This window comes from Macrotis lagotis, chromosome 1 (genome assembly GCF_037893015.1).
Source record: "Macrotis lagotis isolate mMagLag1 chromosome 1, bilby.v1.9.chrom.fasta, whole genome shotgun sequence".
Lineage (NCBI taxonomy): Eukaryota > Metazoa > Chordata > Mammalia > Peramelemorphia > Peramelidae > Macrotis > Macrotis lagotis.
This window is the reverse complement of record NC_133658.1, coordinates 650,757,155-650,785,032: the sequence shown is the minus strand read 5'-3', so window position 1 is coordinate 650,785,032 and position 27,878 is coordinate 650,757,155. Positions and strand designations below refer to the sequence as shown.

The 27,878-nt window shown below is 36.6% G+C and overlaps 1 protein-coding gene across 2 annotated transcripts in view; it reads left to right on the top strand.

Annotated features, from left to right (window-relative positions):
• The window catches only part of SPATS2L (spermatogenesis associated serine rich 2 like), a 334,205-nt gene that overhangs the window by 282,786 nt on the left and 23,541 nt on the right, over nucleotides 1–27,878 (top strand). For both annotated transcript variants that reach the window (XM_074215357.1, XM_074215358.1), the window contains exons 6-7: nucleotides 2,278–2,481; nucleotides 4,261–4,396. In XM_074215357.1, the coding sequence (XP_074071458.1) occupies nucleotides 2,278–2,481; nucleotides 4,261–4,396 (340 nt within the window). The remainder of the gene's footprint in view (nucleotides 1–2,277; nucleotides 2,482–4,260; nucleotides 4,397–27,878) is intronic.

Below are 27,878 nucleotides of genomic sequence, written 5' to 3'. Positions count from 1 at the left end.
AAGGACAAAAAAGTAAGACCCCACCATATAATCGTCTTGAATGTGCTTCAGTACTCAAATAGCTGCAGGAGCTCTTAAATAAAGAATAAAGCCCTTTGTTTGAGCTTTAAAGACTTTCACAATCTGGCTCCATTATGATTTTCTAGACATTCATCACTCCCCTTTTTGAGCTGAATGGACTCACAAGCTGTTCCCTTCAACACTATTGCATCTACTACTCCATGCCTTTGACATGCTACTTGTTCCCCATTCCTTGAAGACATCACCTCCTTCGCACCTTCACTTCTCAGAATCCCTAGTTTCCTTCAAAGCTTAGTTTTGGTCCTGCCTTCTTTGTGAGGTTTTCTTGATTCTCCCTGAAGCTACTTATGACACTTTCCCCCACTAAAGTTACCTTGATTGAGAGTAACCAGAAGGCCTCAAACCTGCAGGTGAGTTATGGGGTTGTCAACCCCAAGCATGTGAAGGCTTCCCCTTCAAGAATGGGCAGATGAGAACAATTTGTTCCAGTGTCCATGAAAGCATTGATGGAGGTCTCAGGAAGCCCTTAGAGTTTGGTCCAACATCAATGATGCCAAGGTAATCCACTGCATCCTGGACCAAAGCCAGTTGTCTGGACTTTTTTTCCTGCCATTGGACTTCAATGACTCTGGAAGAGAGAGTGAGTTTGATAACTTTCTATAACTGTCTCGCAACATTATCCCATGGTGTCATTGGTCCCCTTTAAAATGAAGGACAGACAGCAGCCACAAAATTTCCTTGTGATTCCTTTGTATTTTTTGTTTGCTAGTTCATTTTGTAAACTAATATGAAAAATGAGAGGCAGCACAGTAGATCATGAGTTGGCCTCTAAAGTCAGGAAAAAGTTAAGGTTCAGATCTTGTCTCTGACAGGTACTGATTAGTGTAACCTTGGAAAATCGCTTCACTTCTCAGTTTCACAGAACCACCCTAAGAATATAAATTGCCATAGAGATGCTGATCCGCATTGGTAGTGAAAAATGTCCTGAAGAGCAGTTCTCTATCCCAATGAATTCTTAGACCTGGTCCAAAAAAATCTGTGTTTATACACTGTTTCTTTCAATAGAATGTAAGCTCCTGGAGAGCAAAGATTTTTTGTTTTTTATATCTCCCCGGTGTCTGGTCCATAATGGACTGTTAATAAATGCTTTGTGATTGATAGATTGTTTGAATGACTGCCAGGCTAAATTGCTGTTATTTTCTTCTACAGTTAATGGTAAGTCTCTTGAAAGTTCTTGGACAGGAACATAATGTGATCATCTTTAGAAAAATAAGCTTTGATAAAAATGGGGGAGGGACCAGAGGCCATTTAGAAGAGCTTTATAATAATCCTGGCAGGAGATAGGTAGTGGTGGCTTAAATCAGGATGGTAGTATCATGAATTCAGATGACAAAGCTTTATGGAGGTATGGAGCAATCAATAGGACATGGTGACAGATTAGATTGGATGAACAGAGGTGAAAGAGAGAAAAATGAAAGATGATTCTGAGATTTCCAGCATGAGTGATTGAGAAAATATGGAGAATATCAAGAGAAATAGAGAATCAGAGAAACATGAAAATGTGTATGAAGTGGTGCCAAACCAGTAGAATAATTTACATATTAACATTGTAAAGACAAATAAATTTAAATGACTTAAAAACTCTGATCTATTTAATAACCAAATACAAATCCAGAGGCTACATGAAGAAACATGCTGTCTACCTCCTAACAGACAAGTGATTAACTAAAGGTGAAGACTAAGATAATATTTTCTTAATTTGGTCATTGCAACAATTTGTTTTTCTTAACTATATAAATTCCTTACAAAGATTTTGTTTTTATTTTTTCCCAGTGCAGAAAATGGAAGAAGGTGTGTGAGAGAGAGAAAAAAAATTATTTCCATTGAAAAAGAATAAATTTAATTTTTAAAAAGCATAAATAAGAACTTTAAAAGGAGGAGTAGATGCTGGTGATCATTGATTGCTGATCATGAACTTGGTATTTTGAGAAGTCAGTAATGTTTTCAGAAGCATCATCTTGAAGAAGTACTGCTTAAGACTTCTTAGATCTTTACTGTTTGGGGGGAAAATATGATCAACTAATGTTTGTTAATGACAATCATTTGATAGTTAACTTCTGGGGATTCTTTTCTTTTACTTTTTGCAATGATAGATATCATTGCCAACACTTAAAGAAAACAATCTTTCATCTTCATTGAAATATTGGCAATGTTCTCAGCTTATCACTACAATTAGTATTTGGTGTTTTCTTACAGAAGGCAGCAGGCTGCAGCGACAGAGGGTATCTCTAGATGTGAACCCGAAACCTGCTCCCGGAACAGAGAGGTCAGATGGCCTGCAAGCTTCTGCTCAGCAGCCCTGTAACACAAGCAGACCGAAGTCAAAAACACCTATTGTTAAGTCATGTCCCCCCTCAACTCATCCTGAAGTAACAGCAGATGATTTGCTGAAAAAGAGAGGTGAAGGGATTTCTTTCCTGTAAACAATTCAATATGTTTTACATGTCCAATAAAGTGGTTAGATTATGGACCTTTGCATCAGCACTAATGTGTAGCCAGAAGACCTAAGGCCTTTTATTAAAAAGAGAAGTAGGATGCAGTTGTAATTTCTTTCTTCAATAAATGTTAATAAATAACAGGTGCTCTTTCTTCCTTATCATTTGACAGTTTTGTACACCTAGGTAGATCAAGTTTTCCTATGTGTCCGCCCCTAGGGCTGCTGTTTTCATAAGCATAAATTCCTAGTTTTATATTATTTTATAATAATTTTCTTTGTCCAACTAGCCTATAAAGCATATATTTTCAAACAGTAAGTTTAAAAAATTGAATAAAATTAATTCTTACTTTAGATATACTGTTATATCTACAACAAAAAACGATCCATTTATATTTAATTCTGTATGCTACCCAGTTAAAAATAACTCATGAATAGGGAATGTTACACTACCTAGCATTTTAATAATGTTAAAACATGGAGTTATTTGTGTGTGTATATGTATGACTATTCAAAAAGTAAGAGGCTTAAAAAATCATTGAATCTCAGAGGTGGAAGGGATTTTAGAGAGTACATCTCTATATCTAGAATGATTTGCTCCTTCATCTCTGCCTCTGGAATACCTGGTTCCATTCAAGGTGAAAATAAAGTGTAAACTCCTATATAGTTTCTTTTCTGATCTTCCTAGTAATTAGCAATAGTCCTCCACCCTCCAAATAAAAAGTTGCATCATTATTACTTTCTATATATTTTGTGTTACTCATCTCTGTCCATTGTTGTTCCCCCTCACCCCCCATAAAAAAATAAACTCTTTGAGGTAGGGACTACTTTTCATTTTGTGCATAATTCAACCTCTACCAGTCACCACATAATAAATATCCATTGAATAGAGCTGGGAAGGGTTGAAGGAGGAATGGGCAATATCATTTCCTTTCTGTTTACCAGATGACTTATTAGTGTTCTCTCTTCTCAGTCCCATTCAACAATTTCTATTTTTGACTCTAATTTGATATACTTTCTTTGTTTTTGAAAAAGCATTTGTGTGTATAAGAGAGAGTATATGTAAACATGTAATAAATAGGCTTATTGAGGTAAGAACAATGTGCCTGTTTATTTCTGGAAAATCTACCAAAACCCTGCTGACAGTTTCAGGAAACTGGGTAAGATTAACTCAAACAGACCTATCTTGAATATTGTTTCTATAATTACATGTTACTTAGCTCTGAAAATAACAACTGAAGAACCTCTCTTCCTTGCTTCATGTCACCTTTGTTTCATTTAGGCCTCTCTCAATCTTGGAATCATTTCCTTGCCCAAGGGGAGTTGTGCCACCCAAAATTCCTTGATAAGACAGCCAGAAGCACCAAGTTTACCATTCCTATACTGCAGAAACCCTCTTTTTAATAGACCACAGGGGTTTCCTGGACCAAAATGACCCTGTCAGAGAAGCTTGCTCTAGTGAGAGACTGGAGTCATCTCCATCCTTTTTTAACTGGGGATCCCCAAAAAAGCCCAGTTGCCCTGGAATCACCATCTCCCTTTCTCAGCTTAAGTGATTTAATGAGAAGTTTGGTCCATGCTTCTAACATCCTACGAAGGCAGCAGGGACTTTATTTTCTTTTTTTGTGTTGTAAAATAAGAGTCAACACTCCTTTTGAAAATTTGTTTTTCACAAATGAAAAGCTTCCCCCACTACATGATCACTATTTGACCACATTTTTCTCTCATTTGACAATTAACTTTAGGTCCCAATATCGAGAAATCAGTGAAGGACTTGCAGCGCTGCACTGTGTCTCTGACCAGATATAGAGTGATGGTCAAGGAAGAAGTGGATAATTCGGTGAAGAAGATCAAAGCCGCGTTTGCAGAGTTACACAGCTGGTAAGCCATTGAACCCAGGAGCTGTTAACTTGTGGCAGGTAGGGGTACTCCTACAGGTACTAACATCAGAAAGGAAACTGTCTTTATTTTATCCATAAAAACCACAGAGAAACAAGTTACCAGTCGACATTTAAGTGAGGCTTAAAGAGTGGATCTGGGAAGAAAAAGGAATAGAATACATTTCAATGAAAGGAAACCTGATCCACATAATTCTTTGAAGTTTAGAAAGCTGGCGCAAAAGAATACAAATGATATGGTACAAAACACTCTGCAAGGTATTTTTGACCAATCTATGGAAGCTTAATACTGTGAAATCTTTCAAAAGAATTTTTTTTCCTAGCCATATCAGCCTGAGATAAGGAAATAACCTCTTGTAACAAACTTAAGTAAGGTCCTGAAATTCCTTTCTTTGGCAGCCTTTAAGAACAAAATCAGCAAATGCTGCCTTGAGGTGATTCAGGGTTATTCCTTTTAAAGGGAATGAATTTAGCAATATCTCAACTTTTCCTAAATCCCTCTGAATCTATGAATGACAAAACCTGGATTGAAAAGTCTATTATTTAGAAAAGTCCAAAGTACAATTGATAACAAGATACTCTGGTAAGAGATAACTGGATGCTTCTTCTATGGGGAAAGAAAATAAGCATTTATATATAGTACCTATTTTTCCAAGCATTATTATCATTTGATCCTAAGTGTACAACCCTGTGAGGCAGGTGCTGCTTTTTTATTTAAACTTCATTTTATAATTGAGGAAATTAAGACAAACTAAAATGAGACAACTTACCTAGGTTCACACAGCTAATAAGTGTCTAGAGCTAGTTTTGAACTCAGAAATTCTGCCTCCAGACCCAGAGCTACAGAGCTACAGAGCTGCTTCAATGAACCAACATCTTCTAAGATTTTTCTGAGATCTAATGTTTAAAGCCTTCCTGCTTACATTCGAATGGAAACGTGCCCACAGGATATATATAAATTTAGAAAGCCACAAATTAGCATATTCTATATTGTATCATATACACATTTATTTTGTGAAACATTTCTCAATTTCACTCTAATCTGATTCAGTCACTGAGTTTTGTCTGTGTCATGCACCATGAGTTTGATAACTCTTATTTGAAACCCCCAGAGAAGCAAGATAGTATATAAATAGAGCAATCAAAATAATACCAGCTACTATTTATATAGTACTTTAAGGTTTGCAAGCCACTTTATATATGTTGCCTCATTTGATCTTCACAATAACCCTGTGAGATGAGTTCTTTTATTATTCCCAATTTACAGATGAGGAAACTGAGGTTGTGAGAAATTCAGAAATAATAAAATTAATAATAATAATAACAGTTAAAAGTTTATATAGCCCTTCATTTGTACTAGACATACTGCTAAGTGCTTACAATTATAATATTTCATCCTCACAACAACCTTGAGAGGCACGTGCTGATATTATCCTCATTACAGACATTTTACAGATGAGAAAACTGAGGCAAACAGAAATTAAGTGGTTTATCCTGAGTTACACAGCTAATAAATGTCTGAGGCAGGATTTAAACTCTGACTTTTGGCCTAGTTACTTTATCTATCGTACCACCTAGCTGTAGAGCAGAAAGATTTGGTGGACCCAGAAAGTGGATTCTTCACACCCTGGTTCTGCTACCTAGGTAACCTGTGTGACTGATAAAGTCAATGAAAATGACTTAAATAAGTCACTCTCTAGGTATTAGTTTCCTTATTTGTAAAATAAGGAAAGTGGAAGATATGATCTCTACGTTCTTTTCAATTCTAAGCTAAAATCTGTGTTCCCTACATGTCAGCTAATTCCCACAGGCATTGCTATATGTCTCTGGAGTTTGATCAATTAACTTGAATTTTGTCCAGGTCCTAATTCAACCATGCTGAAGGGGGGGGGGGGAAGAAGGAGAGAGAAAGGAGAGAGAGAGAGAGAGAGAGAGAGAGAGAGAGAGAGAGAGAGAGAGAGAGAGAGAGAGATTTTTTCCCCAATTACCTTTTAAAACAAATTTTAAATTTTTTATAAGTTTTGAGTTCCAAATTCTATCCATCCCTCCTTTGTCCCTGAGACACTAAATTATACAATATTTTTATGCATAACACTGTTCTTCTTACCAAAGAAGTAAAATGTAAGTGCCCCAAGTAGCCCTAAATTAGAACAATATTTTAGTTGATGCTTAATTAATGTTTGCTCAACTTCATTGTAACACCAACCAATCTAAAACCTAGAAATTATTCCATTTCATAGGAAAGGCTAAATAAAGATGCAGAAGAGAACACATACTACTGAATTAGGGAAGATTCAGTGCACAACAGGCCTGGCCTATGGAATTGAGGAGTTGTTTGCATCATTCCTCGATCCCCTTCCAAAGCCTTTTCAATAGATTATCCTTTCAGAGGTCTACAATCTTTCCTGAAGAAAAGTGATAGTTACTGAAATCACAAATCAAGAGCAGAAAGGGGCCTTAGACAATGTCCAATTCAACTCATTCATTTAATCGTTAAAATAAGACTTCTCTGAGGCTCAAAGAAGTTGTCTGTGTCTCGACTTGCCCAGGGTCCCACAGATAGGAGGTGTCAGAGGCAAGATCTGAAACTGAACTCACCAGTACATTTTCCCCTGTATCATGCCATCCATATCAGGTATCAGATGAAGATGATAATCTCCTTCCTGGACCCAAACACAGTTCAAAAGTGTGTTTGACTGGTGCAGTAGGTAGACCACCAGCCCTGGAGTCAGGAAGACCTGAGTTCAAATTTCACCTCTTGGGCAAGCCACTTAACCCTTGTAAAAAAAAAAAGAAAGAAAAAATATGTGATTGACTGCATGTGATCAGCAATTTTGAAAAATTTAAAGCACTCGATAGAGATGTGATTCTATTATTGTTGTTATTATCATTATGATCTCTATACATATATTGGAGAGTGACTGAAGGCCACAACTTCTCATCCCATTTCTGTTAGAATTATTCAACTGCTCAGAGCAAAGAAAATTATTGAGAAAATTATAGAATTTTAGCACTTAAATGGCTTGGATTATATTCCAATGAGAGTTCAGTGCCTTCATTTCATTATTATTAACATAATTGGTCACATTTACATTGTGCTTAATCCTTACAAAAAGCTTCAAATACATTAAATTACAGTTGATCCCCAACAGTTCTTAAAGGTAGGTAGTATAATGTAACTATCATCTCTTCCCATTTTAAGGTGAAGTTAATTATGTTTGAGAACCCATTCTGCATCCTCTGAGTTTAATGGTAAGACCAAGAACCAAAGATGAAGTTGAAAGCTGTGATTAGAACTAAATTAGCCTAAAGAATAGTACAGCTCTCTACTCTTCCAGGACTCCTTCCTACCTTTGATATGGTGGTACTTGGAGGTCTTTGAAGTCCTTGGGGCAAACCAGACCCTGTTCAGTAGTAACTTCAAGTCACTTCTTCTTCCCCAAGCTCCTGAGAATACAACTTGGAACTTGGGCACCACATTGAGATTCACAGCAGAATCTTTGAGTCTTCAGTCCTTTGCAGCTCAAAGCCCAGAGCTAGAAGAGGCAGCTGCCCAAGCAAACTATGACTATTGCTTTGTCTGTAAAACGCAACATATTTTTAATGGGGGGGAGAAATATAACTTCTAAATGAGCTCTGCATAGCATCCCTGCTGTTAACAACAATAACAAAAAAAAAATCATCTACTTGGCAAAGGTATATTTTGTCCTCATTTGAGAAAAAAGGTCAAATATATGCTTTTAGGCTATAATCATGTTGCTTTTTTCCTAATTAAAATTTTAAACAGTTTCATCGAAATAATTACATATATTAGCTAGTATTTATATAGTTCTTTAAGATTTGCAAAGCATTTTACATATATTTATACATCATTTGATCCTCACAAAAACCCTGAGTGGTAAAAGCTATTACTATCTCCATTTTAACAAATGAGGAAACTGAGTCCAAAAGGGGTTGCAACTTGCCCAGGGTCACAAAGCTAGTAAGTTTCTAAGGCAAGAGTTGAGTTTAGGTCTTCCTAGCTTCAAATCCACCTAAAAATAGTAGATCAAAGTAGTTTTTAATGAACTTTTAAATATTTCTTCCAAATAATAAAACTCCCATGTATCCATTCCATAATAACTAATTAATAAGCATATCATATAAATACTTCTTGTTATTTTCTTTTTCTTTTTTTTTTAGTTTTTTTTTTTTTTTTTGCAAGGCAAATGGGGTTAAGCGGCTTGCCCTAAGCCACACAGCTAGGTAATTATTAAGTGTTTGAGACCGGATTTGAACGCAGGTACTCCTGACTCCAAGGCTGGTGCTTTATCCACTACGCCACCTAGCCGCCCCTTGCTATTTTCTAAGAGGAGAAAATACACATTTTAGGAACTTGTGTTCTTTTGAAATGTATCAGACTGATAACCTTGAAGAAAGAGAAATTTTATTAGTGGAAAATAATGAAACAAATTAAGGGGAAGTTCTGCATTTTCTGTAAGAATGTAATATATTTATTACTGTCATGTTACATACTACTGCAACAATTCATTTCAATTCAACTGATTTATTAGTTATCCAATATGTACAAGATACTGTAAGAGGCATTGGGATATAAAGGAAAAAAGACATACTCTCAGATCTTCCATCTTTATTCAATTTCCAAGTGTTATGTCTCTATATGTAATATAGTAGAAAGAGGATTCAAATAGAAATTAAGAATTGTGCCTCCTGGGGCTATCTCTGCCACCAGTTAATGGAGAGGAAATATAATTTCTAAATGAGCTCTGCACAGCAAAATTCTGTGTCCTTGAAAAATTTCTCTACTTCTGTGGGACTCAGTTTCCATTGTAAAATAATAGTCTTGACTTGAGTATTCTTTTAGGCCTATTCCATCACTGAATATCTATCTATATATCTTTCAAGATGTCAATTCAACACACATTTGTTGGGTGTCTACCTTTCCACCTATGGTGGAAAGCACTATACTTTGTTCCTAGGAATAAAAGATTAAATTAAGATATGGTTTCCGCCTTCATGGAACTTTTAGATGACGTATTACTATAATACAAAAGCTCATGTGATAAGTTCATGAGAAAGGAGCAAAGTATTATATGAGATCAAATACTAGGGGGTGATTATTGCCAGTGAAATGGTTTGGAAAAGATTAAAGCAAAGACTTCTATTGTCTCTTTATATACTCATTAATAAACCGATTTTAGGGGAACTAAGTTTTGCAGAGCATAGTCTGAACCTGGAGTCAGGAAGACTGGATTTCAAATTCAACCTCAGATACTAATTGCTGTGTGACCCTGAACAAGTTACTTCACCTCTTCTGGTCTCAATTTCCTTATCTGTTAAGTGGAAATGATATTTGCACCTACCCTTCAGGGTTATTTTTAAGATAAAGTGAGATTATATCTATAAATTGCCTGGCAAATAGTAGGTGTTTAATAAATACTTGTTTCCTTCCTTCCTCCATTAGGTGGCTACAGTTTGTGATCTCTTTGAATCTTGGTTAAATATGCAGGTGTTTAAATCAGTCTTCTTTTCTTATACTATCATCAGCTCCTTGAGCTATACAGTTCTTTTAAAAGAGAAATTTTTTTGCAAGGCAATGGGGTTAAGTGGCTTGCCCAAGGCCACACAACTAGGTAATTATTCAGTGTCTGAGGCTGGATTTGAACCCAGGTCCTCCTGACTCCAGGGCAGGTGCTCTATCCACTGCTCCACCTAGCCACCCCGAGAATATTTATTTTGTGATTTCAAAGTACTCTCTAGACTTTGGAATCTGTTCAAATATAAGTAAAAACTCTTGCTTTGGAGATTATGAAACTCACTGTTTCTTGAGGAATTGTAGGAATAAGATGAGAAGATCCTTGTTGGTCCATTTTCCTAAAATAGTGCAGCTTCAATTCATGAAAATTAAGTTCTTATCTAGCAAGGAGTTGAGGAAGGGAGATATTGTATTCATATACTAATGAAATATAGCTTACATCTGTCTGAAGTGAACCTGTCTTCGTTCTCACCCATTACTCATAAAAGGAATACCCTGTTAAATAGATAAATTTTTTAAGGAGTTGGAATATAAAAGCCAGCATGGAATTTAGCATTGTTCTGTCAATTAGAACTCTCTACAGAATATTCTCATTTTCCCAGGAAAAGATGAAAAGTTATTGAGACATAACGACTAGGTGCTCAAAAGAAAACATAATGTTCCAAAAACACTTTTATTTATAAAATAAATTTTACAATGGAGCATCTATGTGAAAGGTCTCAAAGGTGAAAGAAAAGTAAAATAGCAGGTTTTTCTGTCCATGTAGAATCAGGTGGTGGCACAATGGATAGGATCCTGGAGTCAAGTAGCTCTAAATTAAAATCTAGACTCAGATATTTACTGATAAGGTGGGCTTGGGCAAGTCACTTTACTTCTGTCTGCCTCAATTTCCTCTTCTGTAAAAAGGGAATAATATAATATACCTCTCCTGCTGTCCTAGGACTTTTGTAAAGATCAACTGAGATAATATTTAAAAAGTGCTTAGCTCATTCCTGGCAGGTGGTATGCACTTACATAAATGTTGTCCATCATTATTGTTGTAATTTGTAAAGCACTTTGCTTTATTAGAGTTCTGGATAGAGTTCTTCATCCCCTCACTTTGTGACCTCTGACAAATCACTGCATCTCTCTAGGCCTGTAAATCTGTAAAATCAGAGGTTTGGATTGGATAATAATTATAATGATATTCCTCACCATGTGCCAGTCATTATATATTAATTATATCATTTTGTCTTCACAACAACCCTGGCAAGAGTGTGTTAATCCCATTTTTCAAGTGAAGTAACTGAGGCAGGTAGAAGGTAAGTGACTTGCCCAGAGTCACACAGATAATGAGCATCTATGGCCAGATTTTTAACTCGTCTTAATTGACTCCGGGACCAGTGTCCTATCCATTGCTCCTCTATGTTTCCCCCACCCCTTCACATCCTTAACTCTAAATCTATGATCCTGTGAAAATAATTACTGTCAGATTTAATTGTTTCTTGTCTGAACTAATCAATCTCACATCTTTTAGTGTATCCAACTTGATTTTCATGGCTTACGTGAACAATAAAGCATTACATTCGAAAAAAATGTAAAGAAAGGAAATACTTGATAGCTCTGCCATATCCTGAGGGAGAAAATGTGTTCCAAAATAGAGATGGAAAGATTATGTTAGGTACCATTGTCAATTTGGCATCTAATTAAAAGCAGGCTTGGAGGAGATGTAAGAGTGCGTGGGAGATTTGGTATAATGAAGGGCACATTTTTAGTCTCTTTTGCTTACAGATAGAAAAGGAAAATTGGTTTGAAAGCATATTTCTGTCTAAAAAGCAAGAAACATTTCTATATCTTCTTCTCCAAGATAGTAACAGCACCAGTCCTAGGCAAAAAAATTTTAAAAGAAGATTTTTCTTCCCATAACAGCTATGTTACCTTGGATAAGTCATCTCACTTTTTTTATCAGGTTTCTTATCAGCAAAATGAGGGAACTAGACTTAGATGACCTAAGGTCTATGAACTAGAAACCCTCACCAGGTCTCCCTTTTATCATTTGTAAAATAAAGGTTTGCATTGGTTTTGACAGGCAGGGCACCTGCCTGCTCAGTCATTTCTGTGTTCTAACTTTCTCTCCTGATGTGCTCCATAGTCTAACCCAGACCTTTCAGCCATCCAGATGGGTTCTCCTCTACACAGTGTCTGTCCCCAGGCTTTTGGCCTCTTCTTCTTATATTTCCCCACAACCAGAGCATGCCTATCTTGGGTGTCTGAGATTCCTTCCCCCCCAATATTACCCCAGCTAAGGAATACCCATGTGAATGGGGGGTGTTAAGGGTTTCTGACTTTTTGTGACCCCAGATGATTTGAAGTTTTCTTGACACAGATACCTTTTCCTTTTCCAACTCTTTTTACTAATGAGGAATTTAGGCAAACAGAGTGATGAGATTTGTCCAGTGCCTGAGGGCCAGATTTGAATTCAGGACAATGAGTCTTCCTGACTCCATGCCGTAGCTACTCAACCACCTCACCTCCTGAACTTAGTATTGGAAGATCCGAGATTTAGAGCTGGAAAAGACCTTATAAATGATTGAGATAAATTCCCTCAATTTTACAAATGAAGTAACTGAGGCAGAGATTTTTTTAATGACTTTCTCAGTGCCACACAGCTAGTTTATGTCTGAAGTAGGTTCAGAACCCAGGTTTTCATCTTTCCACATTCAGCACACTATCTCCTCTGACTTGCTACCTCTCAGATGTTGTGGTTCTTCCTAGAACCACTCAAGGAAGTACCAAAGGCCCTCAATACACCCCCTGACCATCTTCCAGTAGTGCTGCATCTCAGAGATGAAAGATGGAGAATGGGAATTCCCTTCCACTGACTGGAGTGATGAAAAGAGATATATGAAAGTATTTTGTCTCTTTATGCCAGTACTACACAAATTAACTATTTTGCCATGAGACAAAATGAAAGTAATCTATAAATATTAAAAATCAAATTATATTCTTGATATCTTGAGAGAAAAACATTTTTATTGATGAGGAGAAAATGGAGAGTTTTTTCAATTTTTCAATTTCTCTAGCTCAATTCAACTATAAAACCAAAAGAACCAGAGATAGAGGTCATTTTTTGCTAGTTCTTATTGTTCACAGCCCCTCTGATTTTACTTTGTCTTTAAAAATCATCATCTCTCATTTTTCATTGTATAAAGAGCCATTGGAATTGAGGTACTATCCTCTGATTAAAGATGTTCAAAAATATTTGCTATGAGAAACAGATACTATGGGGTGGCTAGGTGGCGCAGTGGATAAAGCACCAGCCCTGGAGTCAGGAGTACCTGGGTTCAAATCCGGTCTCAGACACTGAATAATTACCTAGCTGTGTGGTCTTGGGCAAGACACTTAACCCCATTTGCCTTGCAAAAACCTTAAGAAAAAGAGAAACAGATACTGGGTTATTCTACTCTTGGATAGGAAGCATGGCATTGAGTCTCAATGTTCATTCTTAGTACTATAAGAAGCATGGCATTCAGTTTCTAACAACAGGGGTTATTAGGCCTGTTCAGAAGGTTCTATTCAAAAACCAAAACAGTAACTATTATATACAAGTTGACACCTTACACAAATTAAGAACCAGAATATTTGGAACACTAGAGTTGGGATAATAATAAAACAATGCTTTTCTCTGAGCAATTCAACATCTGTAACATAAGGGCTTTTACAACGGATTTAGCAGAAATGTGGCCCATAGATTTTTTTTTCTGATTGATTTTGTAAAAACATTCAATTATCCATTAAGATCACAAGATTGCATTCAATTATTTACAAATCAAGTCTATTTGGATTAAATAGATACTGAACACAAAATCCATGTAAAGTAAATACATAATCAGAACCCTCTATCCTAGTCAGTTCAGGAAATATGCCAATTCTATAAGGCAGAAATAAAGTAAGGATAAAAGACTTGGAATCAAAAGCTCTGAATTCTAGCTCTGCCACCAATTCCCTATATAACTTTGGGCAACTCTCTTAACTGTCTTGGGTCTCTATTTCTCAGGTATAAAATTAGGTTGTTGGACAAAATGATCTTCATTTCTAACATCTCATAATTCTTTCTCCATTAGTTACAATTTGTATAAATAAGCCTTTTCTAATTAATCCTATTTCTTCTCATAAATTAACTTTTTTTAAAATTAAGGGCCAACATCTTTTATTTTGTACTGTGTAATATGAAAAAGCACATTAAATAAGTTATATTCCTGCCCCCCTAAAAATAGGTTTTCTCCTTAGGGGGCACTCAAGAAGAAAGTATTCTGATCAACAAACATTTGAAAAGAATTGCCATCAGAATAATGCCTCAGCAAGAGAAGAGACCAATGAATATTGATGCTTTGAGAGTTGTAGTACAGTGAGTTGCTGTCCTATCTGATGGATAGTCTCAGATGATTCCCTTATTCTCCACTACCTCCTTCCCACCAGGCCAATAAACAGAAGTAAATTTCAGAATTCATTCTGGAATTACAAAAAGGGCAAATACCATGAAAATGGAGATGCTCAAGGTTTGCATGACTTTGAGACTGTCAGGTCCCTGTGGTATAGAGTCTTTAAAACTCCGCCTCCACACAGTGTCTAATTTGTGAAAATGTGTCATTCTAAATAGGAGTAGCTTGCTCTTTGGAGTAGAGAACTTCTCATTTGCTGTTTCCTTTCCTTCCCAGAGGTTTTCAATGCTTCATACATTTCCCTGGAGTCATAGCAAACGCTGAACAAATCAGTTGACATGAAGGAAGAGGAGGTTGATGAATATCAAAAGTACAAAAAATGCCCTCCCCTCCACCCTGTTGGTACAGTTCCCAGGAAACTATCATAAATAGCACCTTGTATTAAGAGTCTTCCTGTACTACATTCATGGATTCACTTATATTATGTCAGTAGCACACTTACTTATTACAAGTCAGCTTTTTCCCTTTCCTCACTGAGAATCCTCTGGGGAATAGTAGGGGAACAATAATGGATAGAGGATAAGGAGTGAATTCTGATAAGCTCTGGCCCTTGGAGTCTTCCACATCTCACCAGCAACTGAAGGCTCCCAGCCAAACGACCTAGTAACATGGTTTTTAAAGGGACACTAGAAATGATCATCAGAACAAGAACCTTGGGGATAAAAGAACAGAGCTGATAGTTCTTCTTTTACATCCTCCCATAGGAAAGTGCTATCATTTTTTCTTATCTATATGCCACAATTTGCGTGGAAAACTAGAGAGGGAAAAAAACAGATGAATTTGCTCCTACCTCCATTTGTATATATGCAAAATAGTTGCAAATACTAAAAAATAAAAGATTATGCCTGTCATCCTAACTAAGCTATGTGAGGATAGAGCAGCACTGAGAGTCATTAGAAGAGAGTGTCTTGTATTTATGCAGCATTTCTTCCAAAAGCAGTAAACCACTTTGCTCCAATTGGACTTTATCCTAATGAAAACCACAGAGAACTGCTTTCAAGGGTTTATTAACTCCTTCATGGTACCAGACAAGCATTTAGTAATTACACAGTATGAGTGTATGTATAACATAGCTATATATACATAGATAGATAGATAGATAGATATTCACATAAATATGTGAAAAATTTTGTTATTGTAGAATACTATACCAAAATGAGTTATTTGTATTATTGCAACAATGATTATAAAAGATGGCAAGGCAGTAAACCTGAGAATTTCATGTTTTTCAGCTTTTTTCATTGTACGAAATTTAGACAAGTACAACAACTGTGTCTCAGCAATAAAACAGAAAATAATTTCACATATGTGTAAATAGAGAAAGGCAGAGGGAAAGAGGAGGGAGGGAGATGGAGGGAGGAAAGAGGAGTGAAGAATAGGTAAAAATTATACTCCTTCTGGAGTCATCCCCCTACCCTCTAGTTCTAAATAATTGTGAACTATTCCAGAGGCTTCAGCAATTCAGAGACTATCTACTATAGTATGAAAGGCTTCCATTTGTGTCATTTAAGGCACAATCCCCCCAAATCACAGATCAAATAAAACCTTAGCATTAGCATTCTAGTTCAACCCTCTAGGATATTCAGCTGTTGTCCACTCTTCTTACCATATGACTGACCCAGCTCCTTTTCCAGTCATGTATGTACTAGTTGATGTCTTTTATGAATGTGCATTTATCTTTGGTAAAAGCCTAGGAGTCTGCTTGCATCCCTCATGGGTCTTTCTGTTGTTGTTTGGATTATCTACAATTTTTAGTCTTCTGACAACATGATGATCTATGATTCAAAGCCATATAGGAACCTGGGATGGTACTCAAATACTTGAGTGATTTTTATCATTGAGGATATTCCTTTCAGCAGTATGAATTATAACACCATGCCTGGTCCATTCTGAGTGACTTGAACTTGCCTTCCCGTCTTTTCATTTATAGGAAATTGGTGTTTTAAAAAAACAAAAAGCAAAAGTCTTGGTATTTTGTGGTGGGGGAGCTATGGAACTTCCCATTACAGCTTATCCTACCTGTTCATTTTTTTCAGTTTCATGGTCTATTCAAGGTATATTCACTTCAGTATTTAACTCATTAGACAATTTATCTAAATCTCTGTGATCATCTGGACAATGTACATTTTTTATCCATTTGGCTATTCTATGGATGGCTCTGTTGATCTCTCTTGAGTGGCTGTGAATCTCTTTTAAGAACTCTGTAATGTCTTAATGTAATTGATAAATCATCTGCAAAGAGCATCCAGGGAACTTTAGCCATGTACAACAAATCCATCTTTTGGGGGTTTGTAATGGATGTCCTCCCATGGCAGGGACAAGCACCTTTGGAAAGACTTTTCTTTCTTTTATACTTTGATAAAGATATTCAGAAATTGAATATGGAACAAAATAAATAATAAACAGGCTGAACTCTTATGTACATATACACACACACACACACACACACACACACACACACACACACGAAAGGGAGGAAGTTGACTGAGAGGTAGTTCAGAGGATATAGCACTAAGACCTGGAGTTAAGAAGATCTATTTTCAAATCTGACCTACAGCAGTTACTAGCTGTATGAACCTGTGCAAGTCACTTAAGGTCTGTTTGCCTCATCTTCCTCATATATAAAGAGGATGATGATAATAACTTACTTTTCAAGGATATTGTGAGGATCAAATGAGATGATTGTTATGAGTATATATAGATATAGATATATTTGTATATAAATACATATATATGAGTAATATGAACATATAATATTAGTAATATTTCTCTTGTTCAATTGTTTTAACTGTGTCTGACTGTGATCTCCATTTAGGGTTTTCTTGAAGATTTGTCATTTCCTTTTCCAACTCATTTTACCGATAAGGAAACTTAGGCAAAGTGAGGGCTAAATGATTTGCTCAAAGTCACACAGCTAGTTAATGTCTGAGGCCAGATTTGAATTTAGGAATATGAATCTAGACCTGGCACTCTATCCACTGCATCACCTCGCTGCTCAAGAACTATATACATGTTAGTTAAGAAATACATGGGACAGCTAGGTGGCACAGTGGCTAGAGCACCAACCCTGGAGTCAGGAGTACCTGATTTCAAATCTTGCTTCAGACACTTAGTAATTGCCTAGCTGTGTGACCTTGGGCAAGTCACTTCACTCCATTGCCTTAAATAAAATTTTAAAGATATATATATATATATGTGTATATATATATATATATACACACACATATATATATATATATATATATATTCTAAAAACTTAACTTTCAACCTTGTTTTTTCATCTAGAGTGTCCTTGCTCCGGGCATAGTCATTCTTATAAAGATTTTATAAAGACAAAAAGTTAGCACATTAGATGATAATGTGGATGTCTTCTCCAAGATTGTCCATGATATTTTTTTATTCTTTTGGAACCTTTTTTTTTGATTTATTGAAATTGATTTTGAAGAGCCTTTAAAATTATTATCTCCCACACAAATTTCTTCGAAGAGGAGAAGCATCAAAGTTGTAAAAACACACCAGACTTGTAGTCTCTTAAAGCAGTTGAAGGTTGTATTGGCTTTTGTGGCAGTCCATTGAAACCACCAAATTCTTTTCATGGCATTTATGGTCTAGTCATGTTTTCCCATGTTGTACTTGTACAAATGAATTATTGAATACAAATGTAAAACTTTTTCTTTATAAAATTTTATCTTATTAGATTGTTGTTCTAGCTTTTTTGAAATTTTTTAAATTTAGCTGTCATCCATTGTATTAGCTATCTTGCCCATCTTAATGTCATCTATGAAATTTAATAAGCATGTAATTTAAACTTTCATTCAAGTCAGTGAAAAAAATATTGACAATAATAGGGCAAAGGACAGATTCCTCACCAACTCCACCAAGGACTTGTCTTCAAGTTGTATGTGGTTATTCAACCAGGTCTGAAACCACCTAACTTTACCCCTTATCTCTAGCTCCTGACTTCTTCAAATCCTAAAATCTCCCTTTCTACCAGAAGCCTTCACTCTGTTGATCATCTCCAACTTATATTGTATATAATTTGTCCATACATCGTTGTTTATGGGTTATCTCCCTCATGTAACTGTGAGCTCCTGGATATTGGGGACTGATTCTTGTCCTTTATATTCCCAGTAACTAGCAACAATATCTGGAACATGTCACTTAATGAATACTTATTGATTATTGACTCCAAATTTTTTTCCTAAAGGATATATAACACAACAACTAGAATCCAATTAGTGGTATGAATAGTCAGTGAACATTATTAAGTGCCATTGACTATGCTTTATTGCTGGAGATAACAGATATATAATGAAGAAAGATAGTCCTTGTGAAAGAAAGGTTATCTTATTTTTATGTCCTTTAAAGGAGACTGTTGAACATCTGGTATTTGAAATTTGTTTACAATTCTTTCCATTTCTTTAGTTCATGTTTTAAGTTAATTATTTCTAGTAATCTAAACCTTTATGTAATGGATGTTTCATCATATCTAAGGAATCAGAAAAATATGACTTATAAACTTGATCCTTGTATATTTGGGCCATATGCACTTTCAACATTGGTGGGGGGGCACTTTGTGGGTCATGTTTTTTTATTCATTTGTGGATGTTTTTCATAATGACTTCATGGGAAAGATAATGAAATTGGAACTAGATGATAGTGCAGTTATGTAGAACCAAGAGCTGACTGAAACTTAAGTAGTGTATTGAATATAGATTAATGTCATTTAAAGGGAAGTCTCCAGTGATGATCCAGAGTCTTTTCCTGTTCAATTTTTATATCAGTAACTTATTTGAAGGTAAAGATGTCATGATTAGCAGAGTAACTGATGGTATAAATCAGGGAGTGATAGCTAAAGCATTGGCTATCAGAATAAAGTTTCAAAAACATCAGTAGAGTTTAAAAAAAAATGAACCAAACTATCATTTAAATATATATAATCTAGGGGCGGCTAGGTGGCGCAGTGGATAAAGCACCAGCCCTGGAGTCAGGAGTACCTGGGTTCAAATCCAGTCCCGGACACTTAACAATTACCTAGCTGTGTGGCCTTGGGCAAGCCACTTAACCCCATTTGCCTTACAAAAACCTAAAAAAAATTATATATATATATATATACACACACATATATATACATATATACACACACACACACACACATATATATATATATATATATATATATATATATATTTGAGGAAAATGGTTTATTACATTTTATAGCTCATGTATTTTGTCTTAGAGCTCTCTCAGAATTAAACTACATTTCCTTTCATAGTTCCAGGGTGTCCTGAGGAATTTGTGAGATATCTTTTTTCCCCTCTTATCTAAAGTCTCTGTTGGCTATGTTTCTCCACTTGTTAGGGGTCACTTCTGTTTAGCCATTTAAGATCAATTAGCTTTTACAAAGAAATATTTGCTTCAAATTTTTACAAAATTTGAAAAACTCTGCTCTATACCACCTTGGTCACTGGAAAAGTAGGCCTTAGCTCATTTCCTACATAGCATTGATCTCACCAAGTTTATGTCCAGATGTGGAATGAGTCCCACCAGGAGGTTCCCTGGGCTGGGATCCTGGAAGTCAGCCTAAAGGTTGTTTCTTGTTCCTTAGAGCTGCACCAGCTGCAAAACCCATCTTGAATTCTGACTCCCAGATTCTTGTGGCTTGCTCCCCCATGGTTAGAGACCCTACTCTATTCAGCTTGATCTCTCACCTCAGAGACCCCAGACACAAGTAAAGCACAGAGAAAAACCCAAAGATGACTTCTCCTTTCCAAAGACATTGTTAGCCAAGCAGAGCCAGTTAGCAAATGTCCACACTTGTCCTGTTCAAGGTCCTTCCTGTACATGTCATCACAATTCTTCCAGAAATGATGCTCTAGTGTCCTCCACCTGGAGTGATTATATCAGCTGAAGGAGTTTGTGCATTCCTCTGCCTTTCTTCCCACTTGTATAAATGATGAATGTGGTTTAGTTGATCACAAGGCTCACATGAAATACTTCAGCATCTAATGTGATCTGAGGTGGTGTTAGAGAATTATGACATTTAGAATAATAACTAGTATTTAAAGGTTCCAAACATTGTCTTATTTGAGCCTCACCAAAAACTTGCAAAAAAAAAGTACTGTAGTTAATATCTCCATTTTACAGATTGGGACCTGAGGTTCCAAATAAATGAACAACTTAGAGTTACATAACTCATAAACATAAGAGGACTGACTGTTCATGACTCTGTGTCCAATACTGAACTACAATGGCTTCCATAAAGGCAGAATCAGTCTCACTGTTTTCTTTGTTGATCATATTAAAGCTGACGTTCTAGAAACGTATTATTCAGTTCTGAGAGAGGCTGCATATTATAGTGTGTTGCATGCTAGAGTTAGAGTGATAAAGACCAGAATTCAAATCTTCCCTCTGATAAATACCGAGACCTTGGCCAAGTCACCTAAACTCTGGGAGCTTCAGCTTTATAATCTGCATGTGTTTCCCCTCATCCACCTCCAGCTCTTGGAACAATAATCAGATCAACACAACTGTTCCTGGAAAACTACATTTTTTTAGGTTCTTGCAAGGCAATGGGGTTAAGTGGCTTGCCCAAGGCCACACAGCTAGGTAATTGTTAAGTGTCTGAGGCTGGATTTGAACTCAGGTCCTCCTGACTTCAGGGCCAGTGCTCTATCCACTGTACCACCTAGCTGCCCCGGAAAAATACATTTCAATCAATTGATTATCCCTGTTACTTCCCCAGTCAAGATAAACCTTCCTAATACAAGTTGAATGTAAGCTCCTTAAGAGAAGGGATTCTTACTTTTTGTATTTATATCCTCATCATTTTGCACAGTAGCTGGGACATAGTATTTAATAATGGGTTTTGATTTGTTTATTCATTGGAAATAATATTAACACCTATAGTGTTCACCTTCCATGGATGTTTGAAGCTCAAATAAAATATTGTATATGAAGTAATAGTAATAGCTAGCATTTACATAACTCTTTAAAATCTGCAAGATGCTTACAGATATTTTTCTTTATCTGTACAACAACCCTGGAAGTTAGGGCTTATTTTATAATTAAGGCAACTGAGGTTGAGAAGATATTAATTAACTTGACCAGAGCCACACAGATGACCTTTGAAGCAAGATTGAATTTAGGTCTTCCTGACTTTAGGCCAGGACTATATACTGGACTGCTGCCTCATGTCTAGGATGGTAAAGGGATTTGAAATCAAGCCACATAGGGAAAAAATGGAATAGTAAGACTGAACCTAGATAAAAGAAAACTTGGGTAACAAAATAAAATTTGCTTCAAATATTAAAAAAAAGATTTGATTTTATGAAACTCCAAAGATTAAAACTACGACCCTTAAAACTAAGGTTAGAAAATAAAAAGAGTTAAGTTTGGACACAATTTGAGGAAGAAGTTTTAAATAAAGAGGCAGCATAACATAGAGAGAGAATGGTTCAAGTCTTAGTCCTACCATTTACTAGCTTGTAACCTTGGAGACTCACTTCTCCAAGGTTAATTGTCTTATTTGTAAAATGGCCATAATAATATTTATACTTACTTCAGAGGGTTATTGTGAAGACTAATTAGATTGTGTATGCAAAGGCACTTTGTAACCACAGAGGCACTTTTTTAAAAAGCTACTATTATTACTATTAAAGCTTGCAAAATTAGAGTTCCAAAAATGGAACATAAATATGGAAAATGTGTCACTGGAAGTACTTAAGTGAAATCCAGAGACCCAATCGTCAGAGATATGGTAGAGAGGGTTCTTTTATCAGGTAAAAAAATCAAACACAACCCCTAAAGATCTATTATAGATTCCAAGATTCTATGAATCTATTTTTGTTTTAACAGGAACCTTCTGGTGGTATAATAGCTTAAATTAACTGCATATAGAATTTGATGGGGGATGGCTAAGTGGCAAAGTGGATAGAGTGTCAGACCTAGAGTCAGAAAGACTCATCTTCCTCAGATACTTGTGTGACCCTGGGCAAGTCACTCACCCCTGTTTGCCTCAGTTTCCTTATCTGCAAAATGAACTGGAGAAGGAAATGACAAAAAACTCTGTATCTTTGCCAAGAAATAATTAATAATTACCTAGCTGTATTACCTTGGGCTAGTCGCTCGACTCTGTTGCCTTGCCAAAAAAAAAATCAAACCAAAACTCCAAATGGGGGGTTACTTAAGAGTTGGTCACTGCCTACTCCAGTTTCCAGGAGAGGAGCAGAGAGGGCCCTGTAAGCTATCCAGGAGCTAGAGATTTTAGTTATGAAAAGAAAAAAAGGGAATTTTGAATAACATGCACCACTTCCTTCCAGGGAAGGCCATCTCTATACCAACTGGATGTTGGCTTAGGGATGAGTTTCCCTAGATGTCAGAGAAACAGTAAATGTTAGAAAACTCTAATTTTTTTCCAACTAAAGGCAGAGAAGTAAAATCTTCCTCAGAGGTAGTAATTAGCCAAACAGGGCCAGGGTAGACTGCATGCCCACTTGGGAAGTCTTTTGCATGAGTAACAGAGATTACTCATAAACACTGAGGTTGTAATGAGAATATGTAGCTTTGGTGACTAAAATAATCTGACTTTTCTGGGCCTCAGTTTCCTCAAGAGAAACAGCACAATTCAGGGAAATGTGTGGTGTTTAAGTAGAAAATGTCTCCTCTACAGAAGTACTTAATTCAATGACTAAAGGAGTAAAATTTTATTTTTCTCATCCAGACTGTGATTTCATTAATTACAGTTAATCACCAGGAAACTCTTGGTGAGAAAACTCCATCTGACAATATAGATGGGCACCAATAATTTAACAGTCATAGAAAATTATATTTTGCTTACACTGTAATTATTTTCCAGAATATCAGAAATGGAAGAGACCTTAAGGGCCAATCCTTGTCTGAACAGAAAACCCCTCTAACACCCCAACAAGTGGTCACCCAAGCATTTGTTCAAAAATCGTCCACTAACGGCCAAGCTGTCCACTACCTGAGACACTTTTTTGTATATATCTCTGAATATTGAGAAGTGTTTCCTGACAGTGAAGCAAATCTTTCCCTTTGTATCTTCTCCCTGTTGTTCCTGCCTTTCAGGGGCCAAGCTAAACAACCCCCATCCTTGTTTTTCTGACAGCCCCTTGGATATCTAAAGTCAGGTAGCATGGCCTTGTGCCTTCCTCCCCAATCTTCTTAATCACCTCTAATTTTCCCAGTCCCCTCCCCATGCTTTTTGTCCTCTGCTAAATGGCCTCCAGTTTGTCAGCCTAGGCTGCTGGGATATAGTGACCAGGGGAAGTGCAAGGGTCTTACCTCCCTCAGTCTGAACACTGGGCCCGGTTAACGCAGCCTAAGCTTGTCCTAGAAGCACATTGGATGGAGTACCAGGCCTGGAGTCAGGAAGACTCATCTTCCTGTGTTCAAATCTAGCCTCAGACACTTCCTAGTTGTGTGACCCTGGGTAAGTCATTTACCCCTGTTTGTCTCAATTTCCTCAACTATAGAATGAACTGGAGAAGAAAATGGCAAACAACTCTAGTCTCCTTGCCAACCCCAATGGAGTCAGATACGATAAAACAACTGAAAAACAAAACTTCACTCGCATTTCTAGTTAATTTGTCTCATTGTTTGTTCTTATTAAGTTTGAAGTTCAGTGAAACCCTCTAGATATTTTTTTAATTGAAACTGCTTTATAGCCAAGCCTCATTCATATTGTACCTGTGAAGTATTTTTTTTTAATTTTAGTGTGCTACAGTGGAGCGCCTGTTATCTATTCCCATTAAATAATATCTTTTAGGAGATTTATTTCATCATTCTAAGAAGATGAGATAAAGTGGGAGCCCAATTCTATTTATCCACAAATATGTCATATCTTCTCAGCTTCCCAATTCAAGAAGCATATCTAGGATGTCACATTTGTTCCACGCATTCATCCAAGCCTTTAATTTTTTTAAGATATTGAACAGCCCAGGGTCAAGCACAGATGCACTATTCTTAAGGACCTACCATGAGCAAAGCATTGAGAAATGTGTAGATGATACAGGACTAAAAAAAAAAAGTAAAAACTCCTTCCTGTCCCCAAAGAACTTCCATTGTATATATTGAAGACATCCCTCCGTTGCAGATCAATACCAACCAATTACCGACTTCTTTGGGGGCCGGTCATTCAATTGTGCTCATCTCTGCCTCATGGTGTTTCTAGCTTCCTTCAAAGTTCACCTCAAAAGCCAGTTCCTACATAAATCTGGATTTTCCCAGCTATTAATGCCCTCCCCACTGAAAATTACTTTATGTTTATTGTATATTTTGCATTTACTTTAAAGTGAATATATTTCTTCCAATTAGCCCCCCTCCACCATAGAATATAAGCTCCTGGAGGGTAGTAATTGATTACTTTTTGCCATTATGTACCCAGAATTTAATGTGGTACCTGCAACTTTAATAGGCACTTAGTTAAAAAAAAATGAATGAATCCATTCTAAATTTAGTATATCTGTCTCTTATATAGCATTTTAAGGTTTGCAAAGTGCTTTACAAAATTATCTCATTTCATCCTCACAAAAACCATGGGAGGGGGGCAGCTAGGTGGTGCAGCGGATAGAGCACCGGCCCTGGAGTCAGGAGTACCTGAGTTCAAATCCAGCCTCAGACACTTAATAATTACCTAGCTGGGTGGCCTTGGGCAAGCCACTTAACCACATTGCCTTGTAAAAACTTAAAAAAAACCATGGGAGGTAATTAATATTATTATTCTCATCTTCCAGCTGAAGAAATTAGGGCCGTCTGAGACAGTGACTTGTCCAGAGTCACAACACTAGTAGGAGTCTAAGCTGCATTTAAATTTAGATCTTCCTAACTCTGGGGTCCAGGATTAGCTGCCACTGGTTGATATCATCTAACCCATTTTTTCTGCCTCTATCACAATATTATTTTTTGACAAGACAATGGAGTTGAGTGATTTGCCCAAGGCCACCCAGCTAGGTAATTACTAAGTGTCTGAGGCTGGATTTGAACTCAGGTCATCTTGACTCCAGGGCCAGTGCTCTATCCACTGCACCATCTAGTTGACCTATCTCAATAGTCTAACAAGTTTTTTAGTTCCCCCCCTCCTTTTAGTGTGTGAATGTATGTGTACATGGTACATACATATTTACACATATGAGTGTATATATGTATATGTGTGTGTATACATAGCACACATGCATAAATTCCTTTCATTTTGAACCCCACATTCTGGCTTTTTATTCCTGACAAATTTAATTCAAATTGATGTCTTTTATATCTATAACCCATTTCTATGAGGGTTCAGATTTAGAAAAGGAGGCCAAGACTTTTAATCCGTATGGCATAGTCATGCAATATTACTAACACATACTTCTTTTGGTGTCAGTATTTGATCTGAAAAATGCTGTTCAACAGATTGAGTCCCTGAAAAAATGACTTTTTGGTCAGTTTCTAAGCTTTTATTGTATCTAGTTGTACATAGTTGAACATAGCTTTGATATTACCAGAAAGTTCCTGAAGGTGATGAATATTTTGGAATAATACAAAAACATTTGATCACACACAGTCTTCCAATGTGATTGCAAAATTTAAGCCCCTTGGCTGTCTTCTTTTTATTATATTTCTGGTTGGATGAGTTACCAGTCAAAGAAATACAGGATTCATTTTCTGAACTAGCATGCATTGTCTCTGCAAGCAACAGATGAACTTCCTTTCTAATGATAATGGAACTCTGAAACTTGAAATGCTAAACCAAACTCTCTGAGTTTCCCTCCCACCTTTTTCATGAACACATATTCTTTTCCTCTTTTTATCTCCTTATCCCTGCTCACTCTTCCACTCAAATATTTCTTAGCACAGCTTACTGTCTTCCTTCTAGTGCTTTGTGAATTGTTTTGTGAAAAGAAAAAAAGATCGCTGTACACCTCACCTGGGCTTCTCAGGTAAACCAGATCAATGCCTTCTTTGTTCTTTTATCCTGTTATTCCTTCCAGACCTTCTCTCCAAGGCAGCCTATACACAGAACCCACCTTCCCACTTAAAAACCATCACATTATCTCAATCCTATATTTTAAATAATTTAGGTAATTGCTACTTCCCCCCTGGTGCTGGGCCCTTATTGGTGGGAGGGATTGTTTGATTTTGTTTACTTTATGTCCCAAGTATTTTTCCCTGAGAACTAGTCCTCTCAAGGGAACAGAGTGAGGATTCAGTGATCTGAGAGCAAAGTGGAGGGGGGGGGGAATGAAGGAGAACAAGCATAAGTCAATGAAAAGCAAACATTGTTGATTGACCCCAGAATGTGTGAGCAATTTCAGTTCTGCCAGTGATCCAACCCCCCCCCCCCATGAGGAATTGGTATAAAGGATGTGGAGTTGAGCACCTAAATAGAATAGACTCCTAAATATGAAGCCGCCCAAGTCAGTGAAGCTCAAGGAAAGAGGCATTGGTGACATAGCTCCCATAATGCAAAACAACCTCCAATTGCCCATCTAAGCCATTAAGTTAGAAAAATAATTTCACCAGTAAGAACTAGCCATTTTGTATTAAAGATTTTATTTATTTTGAGTTTTATAATTTTTCCCCAATTTTACTTCCCTCCCCCACCCCCACAGAAGGCAATTTGCCAATCTTTACATTGTTTCCATGTTGTACATTGATTCAAGTTGAGTGTGAGAGAAATCATATCCTTAAGGAAGAGACATAAAGTATAGGAGATAGCAAGATCAGACAATGAGATACCAGGTTTTTTTTTTCTAAATTAACCTTGTTCAAACTCCACAGTTTTTCCTCTGGATACAGATGGTATTCTCCATCATAACAGCCCCAAATTGTCCCTGATTGTTGCACTGATGGAACAAGCAAGTCAATCAAGGTTGATCATTGCCCCCTCCCATGTTGCTGTTAGGGTGTACAATATTTTTCTGGTTCTGCTCATCTCACTCAGCATCAGTTCATGCAAATCCTCCAGGCTTCCCTGAATTCTCATCCCTCTCGGTTTCTAATAGAACAGTAGTGTTCCATGACATACATATACCACAGTTTGCTGAGCCATTCCCCAATTGAAGGACATTTGCTTGATTTTCAATTCTTTGCCACCACAAACAGGGCTGCTATGAATATTTTTGTACAAGTGATGCTTTTGCCCTTTTTCATCATCTCTTCAGGGTATAGACCCAGTAGTGGTATTGCTGGATCAGAGGGTATGCTCATTTTTGTTGTCCTTTGTGTGTAAGAACCAGCCATTCTTTTTTATTTGTTTTATATATTTTGAGTTTTACAATTTTCCCACACCCCACAGAAGGCAGTTTGCTAGTCTTTACATCATTCCCATAGTATGCATTGGTCTAAGTTGAATATGATGAGAGAGAGATCATATCCTTAAGTAAGAAACATATAGTATGAGATATAGCAGAAGTACATAATTAGACATTTTTTTTAAAATTAAATGT